The sequence below is a fragment of the Copadichromis virginalis genome, linkage group LG11 (assembly GCF_057382275.1).
Source record: "Copadichromis virginalis isolate Kocher_CV1m ecotype Utaka linkage group LG11, C_Virginalis_male_GT1.1, whole genome shotgun sequence".
In the NCBI taxonomy this organism is placed as follows: Eukaryota; Metazoa; Chordata; class Actinopteri; order Cichliformes; family Cichlidae; genus Copadichromis; species Copadichromis virginalis.
Genome location: NC_140628.1, coordinates 5,907,728 through 5,921,033, shown reverse-complemented (window position 1 = coordinate 5,921,033; position 13,306 = coordinate 5,907,728). Strand labels below are relative to the sequence as shown.

The 13,306-nt window shown below is 41.2% G+C and overlaps 1 protein-coding gene across 1 annotated transcript; it reads left to right on the top strand.

Annotated features, from left to right (window-relative positions):
* Nucleotides 1–9,376: 9,376 nt before the first annotated feature.
* LOC146697966 (E3 SUMO-protein ligase ZBED1-like) lies at nucleotides 9,377–11,054 on the top strand. Its single transcript, XM_085472775.1, has 3 exons — nucleotides 9,377–9,723; nucleotides 10,319–10,481; nucleotides 10,588–11,054. Exons 1-3 carry the CDS (start codon nucleotides 9,377–9,379, stop codon nucleotides 11,017–11,019), a joined length of 942 nt encoding a protein of 313 aa, XP_085328901.1. The 3' UTR covers nucleotides 11,020–11,054.
* Nucleotides 11,055–13,306: the final 2,252 nt, after the last annotated feature.

Here is a 13,306-nt window from a genome sequence, read left to right as displayed (position 1 = left end):
ATGGGGGAACCAACACAATACTAGGCAGGTGGTATTATGCCTGATCTGTGTAAACTTAAAGTAAAGCCAGTAGGGATGGGTATTGATAAGATTTTCACGATTCCGATTCTATTCTTGATTCTGTTTAACGATTCAATTCTTTATCGATTTTCTTATCGATTCTTTTTAAACAAAGGAGAACACTAAGGTCGATTAGCTTAGAACTTTGTTTTATATCTTCTCTTTGAACAAGATAGAAATTTAGGAGTAACATGGCCTTACAAACCCAACAGTGAGATCTTAAGAGATCCAGCCTATGGCTCTTCAATGGGGTGTCACAGGGTCCCCAGGAAAAAAAACTGTAAATGTAAAATAATAAAATAAATATTCTTCTGTAGCAATAACAAAGCATAACATAAATTATTCTGTAGCAATTACACAAGAATATCCAGTAATGTCCCTGCCTACAATTAAACACATTCACTTACCGAAAATCGGGGGCATCTGCTGTGGCAAATGGGTGCAAGCCTTTTACCACAAACTTAGTCACTGCTCGGTGACATTCGTCTATCCTGGCCTGAAAGGAGACGCTAACGGTAGGCTGCAGCGAGAACTGCCAGCATCTGAGCCATCCAGACTCTGTCTGTCTCTCTCATCATGGTCACCTAAATGCACAGTAATGGCAGGTTTTGTAATAAGGCAGATCTCACTTATATAATATGCACTGTTAGTTGATTATTTACCTGCCGCATTACTGTTACCGCTGCTGCTGGGTTGAGATTCACGAGTCCGGAGCGGAATTAAAAACATGACATTCATTTAAGGTCATCACGTGTTTTGTGAGCAAATGCTTTTGCGTATTCGTAGTGTTTCCTCCCTTAAATGAAATATCTACTTTTCAAATTGCCCTGTTGCAAGTATAACTAACCTTTTGAGCATTTGAGCTGCCATGTTTCCTACCAGGTAAATGACACTCCGCAACGTGGTGACGTCATTCGGGGCGATTGGAATTGATAAGGGAATCGTTTGCAAAAATGGCAAACAATTCCAAGGAATTGAAACAGTGGGAACCGGTTCTCAACAAGAACCGGTTTTCGATACCCATCCCTAAAAGCCAGTCATCCTGCTGTTTTGCATGAAATGTTTTTCAAGAAATTGATCCATCATTGTATTTTTCTATATATATCTATACCTATATATCAACTCTTTCTGTCAGAAAACCATCTTGTCTGAGCTGCTGACAACATTATACACTGATTTGTAAAAGATCACCTTTGCATTATGACTATTCCTTTTTTAATGTTATTAATGTCCTGTTGCAAGCACAGATAATCTGACCTCAAGGGAAATTATGCCTTTGATATTGATACATTATAACTCCCTCATCTGTGTGTTTGTGTGCGTGTGAGTGAACGCCCATGTATGCCCAGTCAAGATTTTGACTTTATCTTTCCTGCAGCCTGCTGTGATGTTGCCACATACTGACCAAATGAGGCAGGCAGACTCATTTCTTTACAGCCTGTCACAACACTGACAGCCCCAGGGATCATACCTGATGTGGGAGCACAGAGAAGGAAGCAGGTAAGTAGTTTCATGAAAATTAGATTATATCTGTCAGATTTTGTTTTGCATGGTGGTTTCTAAGTGGAAAATGACAATTACAGTCGCAGTTTGTGCACCTTATCACACTGCAATTACAGCCTTTTCTCTAAAGCCATTTCATAAATAACACTGTCCAGGAAATAAAGTCTGTTTGCAGAAGTGATGCTGGTGGGATATCTTTCTGATCTCCTGTGGCTGTGTGAAAAACACGGTGATTATTTTGGAGGAGAGTGGCATGAAAGTCAGTAAAATACCAATTTGAAGGTCACAACCTTTCGTTGATCTGAGCAGATGGACTGGTTTGTGATCTGAACCTTTCACTTGTTGGGTCAATGAGTGTGAGTGATGCTGTGCAGCACATCCAAACAAGGGGAATTCAAAGACATGAAAACTGTGTCATATGAAAACAAGGGGAACAAGTGAATTCCATTATGTCTTTACACATTCCAACCTTATAGGAATTCTATGGACAGATGCTAATGCCTACAGACTGCAAGATTTTTTAATCCACTTAGCAAAATGCAAGACATACGTATTGCATTAAAACCACTAAAATAATATTAAATAATTAATTTAATGAATTACCTCACAATAAACTAAATAAACAGATGATGAATATGTATAGTTAATATATTTAAACTCTGGCAGCCAACTTAAACTCTACATCTTATATGGCAACGCTATCCTAAAGAAAGGATAGTGACATAATATTTAAACTTATTAAACAACTAAGATTTTTTAGTTATGCTTATTATTAAAATTCATACATTTTAACAAATTAACCCCTCCATGAACATAGGCATAAAAATATACTGTGACTTCTTTTTAGCGTTCTTTGTAGAAAAACACAAACATTACAATAACCTGTTTACCTACGTAAACAGGTTATGCAGCCCCATTTCAACATGCTAACAGCTCTGATGTGGCTGCAGTTAGTATTATGCTCGTTATTAGCTAATGTTAACCAGTGTTAACCAATGTTAACCAGAAAAAAAAAACATAAATGTGTAAATTTACTGAAAACATTCTGGTAGCTTACTGCCCAGACTGTCCCATAGTTAGAAAAAGTTCTTTTGCTGATTGATGAAAAATTTCTAAAGTAACAACTGTCATTGAATTGTTTATCTGTTACTTTACTACTCTGATGTAGTATGAATCACTATGGAGGAGATCTTTATCATTAGGCAAAGTTGTAAAACTAATAAAGCAGAGTTAATTCAAAAATGTATGCCCTCCTTCATATTTTCCAAAGTCGTCCAGACGGCTGGATTGGAGTCTTCGCTGGGTTGATTCTGCCCTCCGGACCTTATGGTTGACAGTAGTAGATAGATTCTCCAAAGCGGCACACTTCATTGCTCTAAAAACAAACTTCCCACCACCACGGAAACAGCCAAGGTTTTAACCGAGCATGTCTTCAGATTATACCGTTCGTTGATTTTGGATCCTGCTTTGCTTTCTGCTTTTTACAGGGCTCAGCGCGGGCCGGGGGTGGCTCTGTCGCCAGGGGTCGACCCTTGACGGGGGGGGGGGGGGTGGCGTCATCGTCTGAGTAGTTTTCCACGGCATCGGCTCCTCCCCTCTGGGTGGAGTCTTTGTTGTTCCTCACCTGATGGCAATCATACCGGCAGTATTTATGACCTGCGCACACAACTAGTCTTCGCCAGATTATCTGCCAACTTTGGTCAGTTCTCGGCCTTACGTCTGTTCCTTGGTGTATCATTATGTGTCAGCATCTGGAACCCACCTATCAAGCTCTCCTGGATTCAAGTTTGCAGCTGCCGGTAACCTCTCCCTTTTCAAACTGCCAGTCTCTCCTGCCTGCCTCCCTGCATTGCACGCAGGGAGGATCACAGCTGACCCTTCTCACCCTGGACACAGTCTGTTTGACCTGCTCCCCTCAGGCAGGAGGCTCCGGTCCATTCGCACCAGAGCCTCTCGCCATAAGAACAGTTTCTTCCCCTCTGCTGTTGAACACATGAACAATAACCGTATGACTGTCCCCGCCACTAACACATGACCCTACGCTGTGTCACTGCATCATTCCATGTTTGGCACTGATCACCACCTGCACTCATGTATATATCATGTATATATCATGTATATATATATCTATCTACTTAGCACTTTTAATTCTTATTCTCATTTTTATTTTCATGTCTATTTAAGCTTAATTTATAACAGTATGTTTGCACTGAAGCACCGCAGCAATTTCCTAATGTTGTAAACCTGCTCAACATTTGGCAATAAAACCCTTTCTGATTCTGATTCTGTTTTTGTCCGCTAGAGTGGGATTTTCACGGCACATTCTGCACCAAATCTCTGTGCGTTCATCATTTGTTTGAAGCCAGCTCACCTCCTGCAACCACTTTTCCAAGAATACGTGCTTCTTTTGTGGTTCGGACTCCTTCTGACATTTCTTTGGAGGTGGAGGAAAACCAAAGTAATTGCTTAAAGGAGCTTGCTTCTTCGACATCTTTAAGAGTTCTAAACAAATGTCTGTCCTCCTCCAGAAAATCTTATGTACGCAAACACGCCTTGCAACTTCTTATCTTGTGCGCGTTTTTATTTTGACAGCGAATGCGCACTTGCGGACCACTTATGTGCACCCCTGGTTATTTAGCTTGACATATTGCAGCCACAAGAAATTCTTTTGTCCATGAAACCATAAAGCTGCACTTTCTTTTTGCCTTATAGTCTGATTTGTCATAACTTTTCTGTTTTGTGGTAAGCTTTGGCTGTCACTTCTTCACCCCGACCTGTCTTATTTGGCTCAGCAGAACTAAAATATATATCCTGCTGCTTTTACACACGCACTCACATAATGCTCAGCGATTCTCTGCGAGATCAACCTCTCACATGTTTAAGCTTGCTGCGGGAGATTTCACTTGTCATGTTTGCATAGTAAGCTAACGATTGATAAGACAATGTCAGAGGAATTGGTGCACAAATTATTGTCACTCACCAATCAGTGCTGTCGCTCTCTATACACAGTTTGCGCGATTGCAAAGTGAAAGCAAAAAACAAGCGCAAATTCAAACGCGATTTCAATATGTCACATATTGACAGAGGCTCACCGATGCCAATGACATAATTACCCAGCTACATTTCCGAAAGAATGCAAAAGCATTGACATATATTTTTCCTTCCTATGATAGCCCGGTGGGCAGGGCAGAGATAGATTTTGGTAGCCCAACTGGAAAAATTGCTAGCTCCGGGACGTCGGGCTAGCGATTTTGCGAGCCCTGTTTTGTAATGACGCCAATTCAGTTTACAATAGGGTTCATTCGCTCGGTCATCAGGTGGCAGTATCCTTGTACACTGAGGAATAAACGGCCATTAAAAGAACAGAAGAAGAAGAAAACATCTGCACATGCACGGTACGGATTGGGTAGACCCGATTTGTACTTTCCGACTTTGCACATGCGCAGTAAGGATCGGGGAGTCCCGATCCATAACTATCTTTTTATTTTTCATTTTTGTCTACATTATATTGAAATGTTTCATTATTGGAAACATTATAAGAGATTCTTATTATTCTTAACACCTTAACAGATACTCCGGTACGGATCGGGTAGTGACATCCGGTGTACGCTTCGTGGTCCCATATATCCCACAATTCAAAGCGCGGCGGTGGGTGTGGATAATTTTGCCGCAAAATACGGCAGAAGGCAGAAGGGAGCGGCCAAAGAGTGAACTGTCAAAAGTAAGTACCGAATATCATGTCACTTATTTATGTGTGAATGTTTAATAATGAAGAACATTAAAACATTACTGTTGGCCACATATCGGCAAAGTTATGTGACATTAGTGATGTTTGTACTTTCAGCGTTAACTTGGTTTTAAAGCCTTTACTTTAAAATATATATATAGTTGACCTTAATCTTACAGAGAATGTGATGATTTTATGGATAATTAAAGTCAGTCATATATCCACAAACACAACAAGCTGAAAGTCTGCTGCTCGGTTTGCAGTCCTGAATATCACGGCACAAGCAGGATTCACTGCACTGTTAATGTTAGCTATGTTATATTGCTGCGTCTGTTCGGTGTTGTCTAGCCAAACGGCCTTTAACATGTGTTTGAACAAGCTGATTGTTCACTCGTTAAGGTGAAAGAAAGATGCTTTAATCACAGGAGTCACACATGTGTCCACTGTTCCATCTGGGAACTCTTCTTGTTTAGCACTCGTAATAACACAAACACTAAATCCTCCTTCTCTTGTGCTGTTTTGTAGCAGTGTATACACCTGAGACTGTCACCTGTCTCTCTGTCCTGCACTCTCTCTGTTTCTTTCTCTCTGATTGTGTAATAAAAGTATGAACATGTATTTATGATTTACACTTGTGTTTGAATCCTGCAGCTTTTCCATGTGTGACAGCTGCAAGTGTCCAGAGTGAGGACAGATTGAGGGACCCACTGCTGCACATCATCTGTGAGGCTTTGCACCCCTGATGATCCACCAGGACAAACTCAGCAGTGTGTGAGGAAGAGGAGGAGAAAGAGCCAGCAGCAGCTAACAGATGGAGAGAATAGACAGACTGTTCCCTGTTTGTGAAGGACTGCTAGAAAAGTTTAAAAGAACCAATTGTCTGTCCTGAATCAGTCTTATTAGGTAATGTTCAAATAATTTTATCATTCCAGTGTTTTCAGTGTGGGAGAAAGTACTCAGGGCCTTCAAGTTAAACACTATGAAAGGCAGCAACAAGTTTAATGTTCATGTGAGGAGAAAACTCTTAGGAGGCAAGAAACACAGACTCAAAGATATTGCATGTACATGGGCGATGCCCCGACACGATCCGATCATTCTGCTCTAACGTGTGCACTAGATGTGTCACAGAGGAATCGCGCGGGGCGTCAGCACATCCTTCATTTTATACTCAAACAGCTTTCACAACAATAGGTGTGGCATGTATAGAACTCAACAACAACTCTTTAAAACCGTTAGCTTATTTGTTGAAACAGAAAAAAGGCGTTTAACGGTCATAGCACATATTCTCTGCACGCAATGTCTCACTTCCCTATTCTGCAGTTGTACAACTCATAAGCTCTTCTTCCTTTAAATGAAGCTACAAAATAAACATGACACAAAACTCAAAATCTCCCAACAGTTCAGAAACCTAAAGTATGTATCAGGAGCAGAATGGACCTAAAAATAAATGTTTGTTTCAATTCTATGAAGCTTTGAGTATTTTGGATTAGTAGCACTGCTGTGTTTGTTGCATCATGTTGCTGTAATTGTTTATATGCTTTATATATTCTGAGGTAAGTTGATCTATAGTGTTACATCATATTCTATAAGGATGTTATGTGTTTGTATACTTTCTGCCCAGTTTGACCCATTTAGCAGAAGTCAGCCTGTTTAAGGCCCTGATATCTATTCTGTATGACTTAAAGCAGTTGTGACATGGTCTGATTTTCTCACCCAATAAAGGAATATTTAATATATCAGTCTACTCTTCATTCTATCAGAAACAGTTATCACAGCTCATACATTTTCTTTTTACACATATACAGTGGGGCAAAAAAGTATTTAGTCAGCCAACGATTGTGCAAGTTCCCCCACTTAAAATGATGACAGAGGTCAGTAATTTGCACCAGAGGTACACTTCAACTGTGAGAGACAGAATGTGAAAAAACAATCCATGAATTCACATGGTAGGATTTGTAAAGAATTTATTCGTAAATTAGGGTGGAAAATAAGTGTTTGGTCACCTCAAACAAGGAAAATCTCTGGCTCTCACAGACCTGTAACGTCTTCTGTAAGAAGCTTTTCTGTCCCCCACTCGTTACCTGTATGAATGGTACCTGTTTGAACTCATCATCTGTATAAAAGACACCTGTCCACAGCCTCAAACAGTCAGACTCCAAACTCCGCCATGGCCAAGACTAAAGAGCTTTCGAAGGACACCAGGAAAAGTATTGTAGACCTGCACCAGACTGGGAAGAGTGAATCTACAATAGGCAAGCAGCTTGGTGTGAAAAAATCAACTGTGGGAGCAATCATCAGAAAATGGAAGACATACAAGACCACTGATAATCTCCCTCGATCTGGGGCTCCAAGCAAGATCTCATCCCGTGGGGTCAAAATGATCATGAGAACGGTGAGCAAAGATCCCAGAACCACACGGGGGGACCTGGTGAATGACCTGCAGAGAGCTGGGACCAAAGTAACAAAGGTCACCATCAGTAACACACTACAACGGCAGGGAATCAAATCCCGCAGTGCCAGACGCGTTCCGCTGCTGAAGCCAGTGCATGTCCAGGCCCGTCTGAAGTTTGCCAGAGAGCACATGGATGATACAGCAGAGGATTGGGAGAATGTCATGTGGTCAGATGAAACCAAAGTAGAACTTTTTGGTATAAACTCAACTCGTCGTGTTTGGAGGAAGAAGAATACTGAGTTGCATCCCAAGAACACCATACCTACTGTGAAGCATGGGGGTGGAAACATCATGCTACGGGGCTGTTTTTCTGCCAAGGGGACAGGACGACTGATCCGTGTTAAGGACAGAATGAATGGGGCCATGTAGCGTGAGATTTTGAGCCAAAACCTCCTTCCATCAGTGAGAACTTTGAAGATGAAACGAGGCTGGGTCTTCCAACATGACAATGATCCAAAACACACCGCCCGGGCAACAAAGGAGTGGCTCCGTAAGAAGCATTTGAAAGTCCTGGAGTGGCCTAGCCAGTCTCCAGACCTCAACCCCATAGAAAATCTGTGGCGGGAGTTGAAAGTCCGTGTTGCTCGGCGACAGCCCCAAAACATCACTGCTCTCGAGAAGATCTGCATGGAGGAATGGGCCAAAATACCAGCTACTGTGTGTGCAAACCTGGTAAAGACCTATAGTAAATGTTTGACCTCTGTTATTACCAACAAAGGTTATGTTACAAAGTATTGAGTTGTATTTTTGTTATTGACCAAATACTTATTTTTCACCCTGATTTACGAATAAATTCTTTACAAATCCTACCATGTGGATTCATGGATTTTTTTTTTCACATTCTGTCTCTCACAGTTGAAGTGTACCTCTGGTGCAAATTACTGACCTCTGTCATCATTTTAGGTGGGGGAACTTGCACAATCGGTGGCTGACTAAATACTTTTTTGCCCCACTGTATGTATATATATATATATATATATATATATATATATATATATATATATATATATATATATATGTGTGTGTGTGTATGTATTTATATATATATATTCGATACAGTGCTTTCGGTTCGGTACGCGTATGTATCGAACAATATAAATTTTTTAATTTATTTTATCAACTTTTCTTCTGACGATGCTGTCTGTGTTGAGCGCTCAGTGAATCTGCGTTCGACTGCTCCGCCTAGGCTGCACTGTCGGATACAGATCCACTGAGCTCCACCCACAGGCATTCAATCAAGCTAGCGAGACAGAAGCTAAGCTCATTGCAACATGGCAACTGCCTCGATGCCTCCCGAAGTCGAACCTCCTCCACCGTCATTGAAATCTGGCGTTCGGAACTTTTTTGGCTTTCGTGTGAAGTATCACCCTGATGGTAAGCGCGTTGTGGACAAAACTACAACAGTATGTCGGATGTGCCACGCCATGGTTAATTACATCGGTGGGAACACAACAAATATGAATGCACATTTACGCCGACATCACCCTAGTGCAAAGACGAGTGAAGGCAGACCAAAACAACAACAAACACACGTGCTACAAACTTTGTCGGAGTCATTTAGACAGCCGTTAGCGCATGATTCTAAGAGGGCAAAAGAAATCGACAGGGCAATTGCTACTTTTATTGCTGCCGACATGCGACCCTTTTCTGTTGTAGAAAACACCGGGTTTCAGGAAATGCTGAGAGTACTTGAGCCCCGTTACAGTATTCCTTCACGAACCTATTTCACCAATATCGCAGTTCCTGCTTTGTACAAGGAGACAAAAGCTAAATTAGAGACGGCAGTGTCAGCAGCACCCGCTGTTGCTCTGACCTCAGACGGCTGGACGTCAAGAGCTACGCAGAGCTACCTCACTGTCACCGCACATTACATTGATCCGGAATGGCAGATGAAAAACTGTGTTTTGCAGACACGCCTGGTCGAAAGTCACGCCACTGACGACTTAGCCAAAGGTCTCTCTGAAGCTGTGGAAGACTGGAAGTTAGTGCGACCAAATGTGACAATACCTGTAACTACTGACAATGCTAAGAACATAGTTAATGCTGTCACAGCTGCTGGGCTGGGGCCACAAATCGGATGTTTTGCTCATACAATTAATATAGCTGCTCAGAAAGGAATGGCAGTGCAGAAGGTTTCCCATCTCCTAGCAAAGATGAGAAGAATTGTCTCTTTCTTTCACAGAAGCACAACAGGATGTAATGTGTTTATGAAAAAACAGCAACTGCTGCAGCTTAGTGAAAAAAAACTGATTCAAGATGTTCCAACTAGGTGGAACTCCTCTCATGATATGATGGAAAGATACCTTGAACAGCAAGCTGCAGTGTATGCTGCTATGGCCGACAATACTGTGAAGAAGAGTATGAAGAACATTCAGAATCTAACTCAGGAAGAACATGCACTGGCTGAAAATCTTGTTACAGTCATGAAAACCCTAAAAACTGTGACAGTCATGATGTGTGAAGCGTCATCTCCAACAGCATCCATGATCCTGCCACTTAAAATGAACATCCTGAACTCTATGGCGCAGTCTGGTGATGACAGCCCAGCAGTGAGAGATGTAAAAAAAAAACATCAGGGAGGACCTGGAGAAGAGATACGCTGATCCTGCCCTTCAGAATTACCTACACAAGTGCACAGCTTTAGATCCTCGATTCAAGTCCCTGCGACACTTGGATAATGTCACTCAGCTGAGAGTCTATGGAGCACTCACCACAGAACTTGTCTTGAGCATTGAACAAGTAGGTTTTTTGTTTTTTTTTTTGAAATTTTATTTAGCTACTGCTTGATTTATAAATATTATTTAAACAAATACAATTAACAGTTTGGTTGTTTATATTTCCTCAGGACCAAGCCGCAGGCACCACAGAAACTGCGACCTCCGCAGAGACTCAAGCAGCAAACTCTTCAGATTCACCATCAGCATCTCCACCAGAGAAAAAGTCAGCCATGAAGGAGTTGTTTGGAGAACTGTTCATGTCACAGGAGCCAAGGACCAGGTCTGCAGCTGAAGTGGCAGAGGAGGAAATTAACTTGTACAGGTTAGCAGACTGCATTCCCACAGATGATAACCCACTGAGATGGTGGAAGGAACATCACAGCTTGTACCCTCATCTTTCCAAGTTGGCACAGTGTTACTTGGTTGTACCTGGAACCTCTGTCCCAAGTGAGAGGGTGTTTTCCACAGCAGGTGACATTGTCACAGCAAGCAGATCTGTACTGTCAGCAGAACATGTGGACATCCTAATTTTTCTGAAGAAGAACATGGAAATTGAGTAAACTATGTTTTGGTTTGTATTTAACAGGACCGTTTATTTAAGTTGTTTATGCTGTATATGCAGCTAAGTGCTAGCACTCCAGAAGATGAGTGTTAGGGGAGGTCCATTAAAGAGTGATTCATTTTATGGGTACCTGATTTGTTATATATGCTGCTGAGAATATACCCCAGAAGAAGGGTATAGAATAGCTTTTATTTGTATTTATTTTTTATTCTTTACTCTTTACATGGTGTTTTTTTTTTGTTTGTTTGTTTTACATGGTGCCAAGTCTGCACAACAGAAAATATGTGAAGTATAGCTTTACCAGATTTAAGTTTTCATGTGTTTTCTGTACACTATAGAACATGGTTCTAAAAAAAAAATTTCATGCCAGGGATTGGGTGTGTTTGTTTTATATTCTGCCAAGAATAGAAAATACCGTCAGGGATTCCCAAACAATGCAGAACTGTATGTGGTTGATACTTTGTTTTTAGAACATTTCAAATGTTTAAAAATATATTTAGGAAGGCCTTTCTGTGCAATACATATTTTTATTTAAGTTGTTTTTGTTGTATATGCAGCTAAGTGTTAGCACTCCAGAAGATGAGTGTGAGGTGAGGTCCATCAGAGAGTGGTTCATTTTATGGGGACCTGATATGTTCAATATGCTCCTGAGAATTTACCCCAGAAGAAGGGTATAGCATAGCTTTTATTTTGGAAAAGGACATTTCTCTGAAATAAACTCGTTTCCAAACTCTTTTATTCTTTTATTATTTTGTTGTTTCAGCAACATTTCATTTAAAAACTGTATTTTGAGTTAAAATAAATATTTATAATCTTAATAAATTACAAATTAAAAAAGGCATGAACATTTTTATTGTATCGAAAAAATATCGAACCGTGACACCAAAGTATCGAACCGAACCGTGAATTTTGTGTATCGTTGCACCCCTAATATATATATATATATATATATATAGATATATAGATATATAGATATATAGATATATATATATTAGGGTGTTCAATGATACACAAAATTCACGGTTCAGTTTGGTTCGGTTCGATACTTAGGTGTCGCGGTTCGATAATTTTTTCGATACCAAAAAAAATGTTCATGCCTTTTTAATTTGTCATTTATTAAAATTATAAATATATATTTTATCTCAAAAGTACAGTTTTTAAATTTAATGTTGCTGAAACAACAAAGTAATAAAAAAAATAAATCTATCTGATCGAGAAATCACTCATCTTTGGAAAAGAGAGTTTATTACAGAGAAATGCCTCTTTCCAAAATAAAAGCTATACTATACGCTTCTTCTGGGCTATATTCTCAGCAGCATATTAAACATATCAGGTCCCCATAAGGAGAATCATGTGCTAACGGCTGTCTAAATGACTCGGGTAAAGTTTGTAGCATGCGTACTTGTTGTTTTTGTCTGCTTCCACTTGTCTTTGCACTAGGATGATGTCGGTGTAAATGTGCAGTCATATTGGTTGTGTTCTCACTAGTGCTGTCAGCGTTAATCTCGTTGAAATGACGTTAACGCCACAACACGGCAAATCTCCGTTAACGAGCTACCGCGGATCGCCCCATGCGTGGGGCTGGACGGCCAACACATTAACGAGCTAACTGCGCTAACGCACTAGTTCCCACCAATGTAATTGAGCATTGTGTGGCACATCCAATATACTGTTTTACTTTTGTCCATGACGCGCTTACCTTCAGGGTCATACGTCACATGAAAATCCAAATAGTTCCAAATGCCAGATCTGAATGAGGGTGGGGAAGGTTCAATTTGCCATGTTGCAAGGAGAGCTTACCTGCTGCTCTCTGGCAGGTAGCTCCATGCCCTCCTGGGTTTTAAATGCACCTTAGAACACACATGCATCAACACTACAATGAGCGGGTGGAGGGAGGTTTGGAGTCTTCTCTCACCCCCGCTCTCTGCGACCTGCTGGAGCGGGGGGGCTAGGAGGAGGAGTTGGCCGTCCGACTGCGGTCTGGAGTGTGGGGCCTCCCTGCTGCTGCGGAGTCGGGGCGGTCTGCCTCCCCCCACCGCAGGGAAAAGGGTAACACCACCTGGGTCTGGGTGCAGTTCCCCCCTCCAGGGGCAAGGGTACCTAGACCCGGTTTGTAGAGTACGCTTGGGGAGTGTGATCGTGTGTACAGCGTCTCTTTATGTCTGTCTCCACGTTGGTTGAGTGTGGAGTAAGTGCATATGAGAGCATGAGGGTGGGAATGGATGTTTGTATATGTGTGTGCCTGTATTTCTGTGTCTATATGTCAGGTTGGGCGTCAGGCGCCA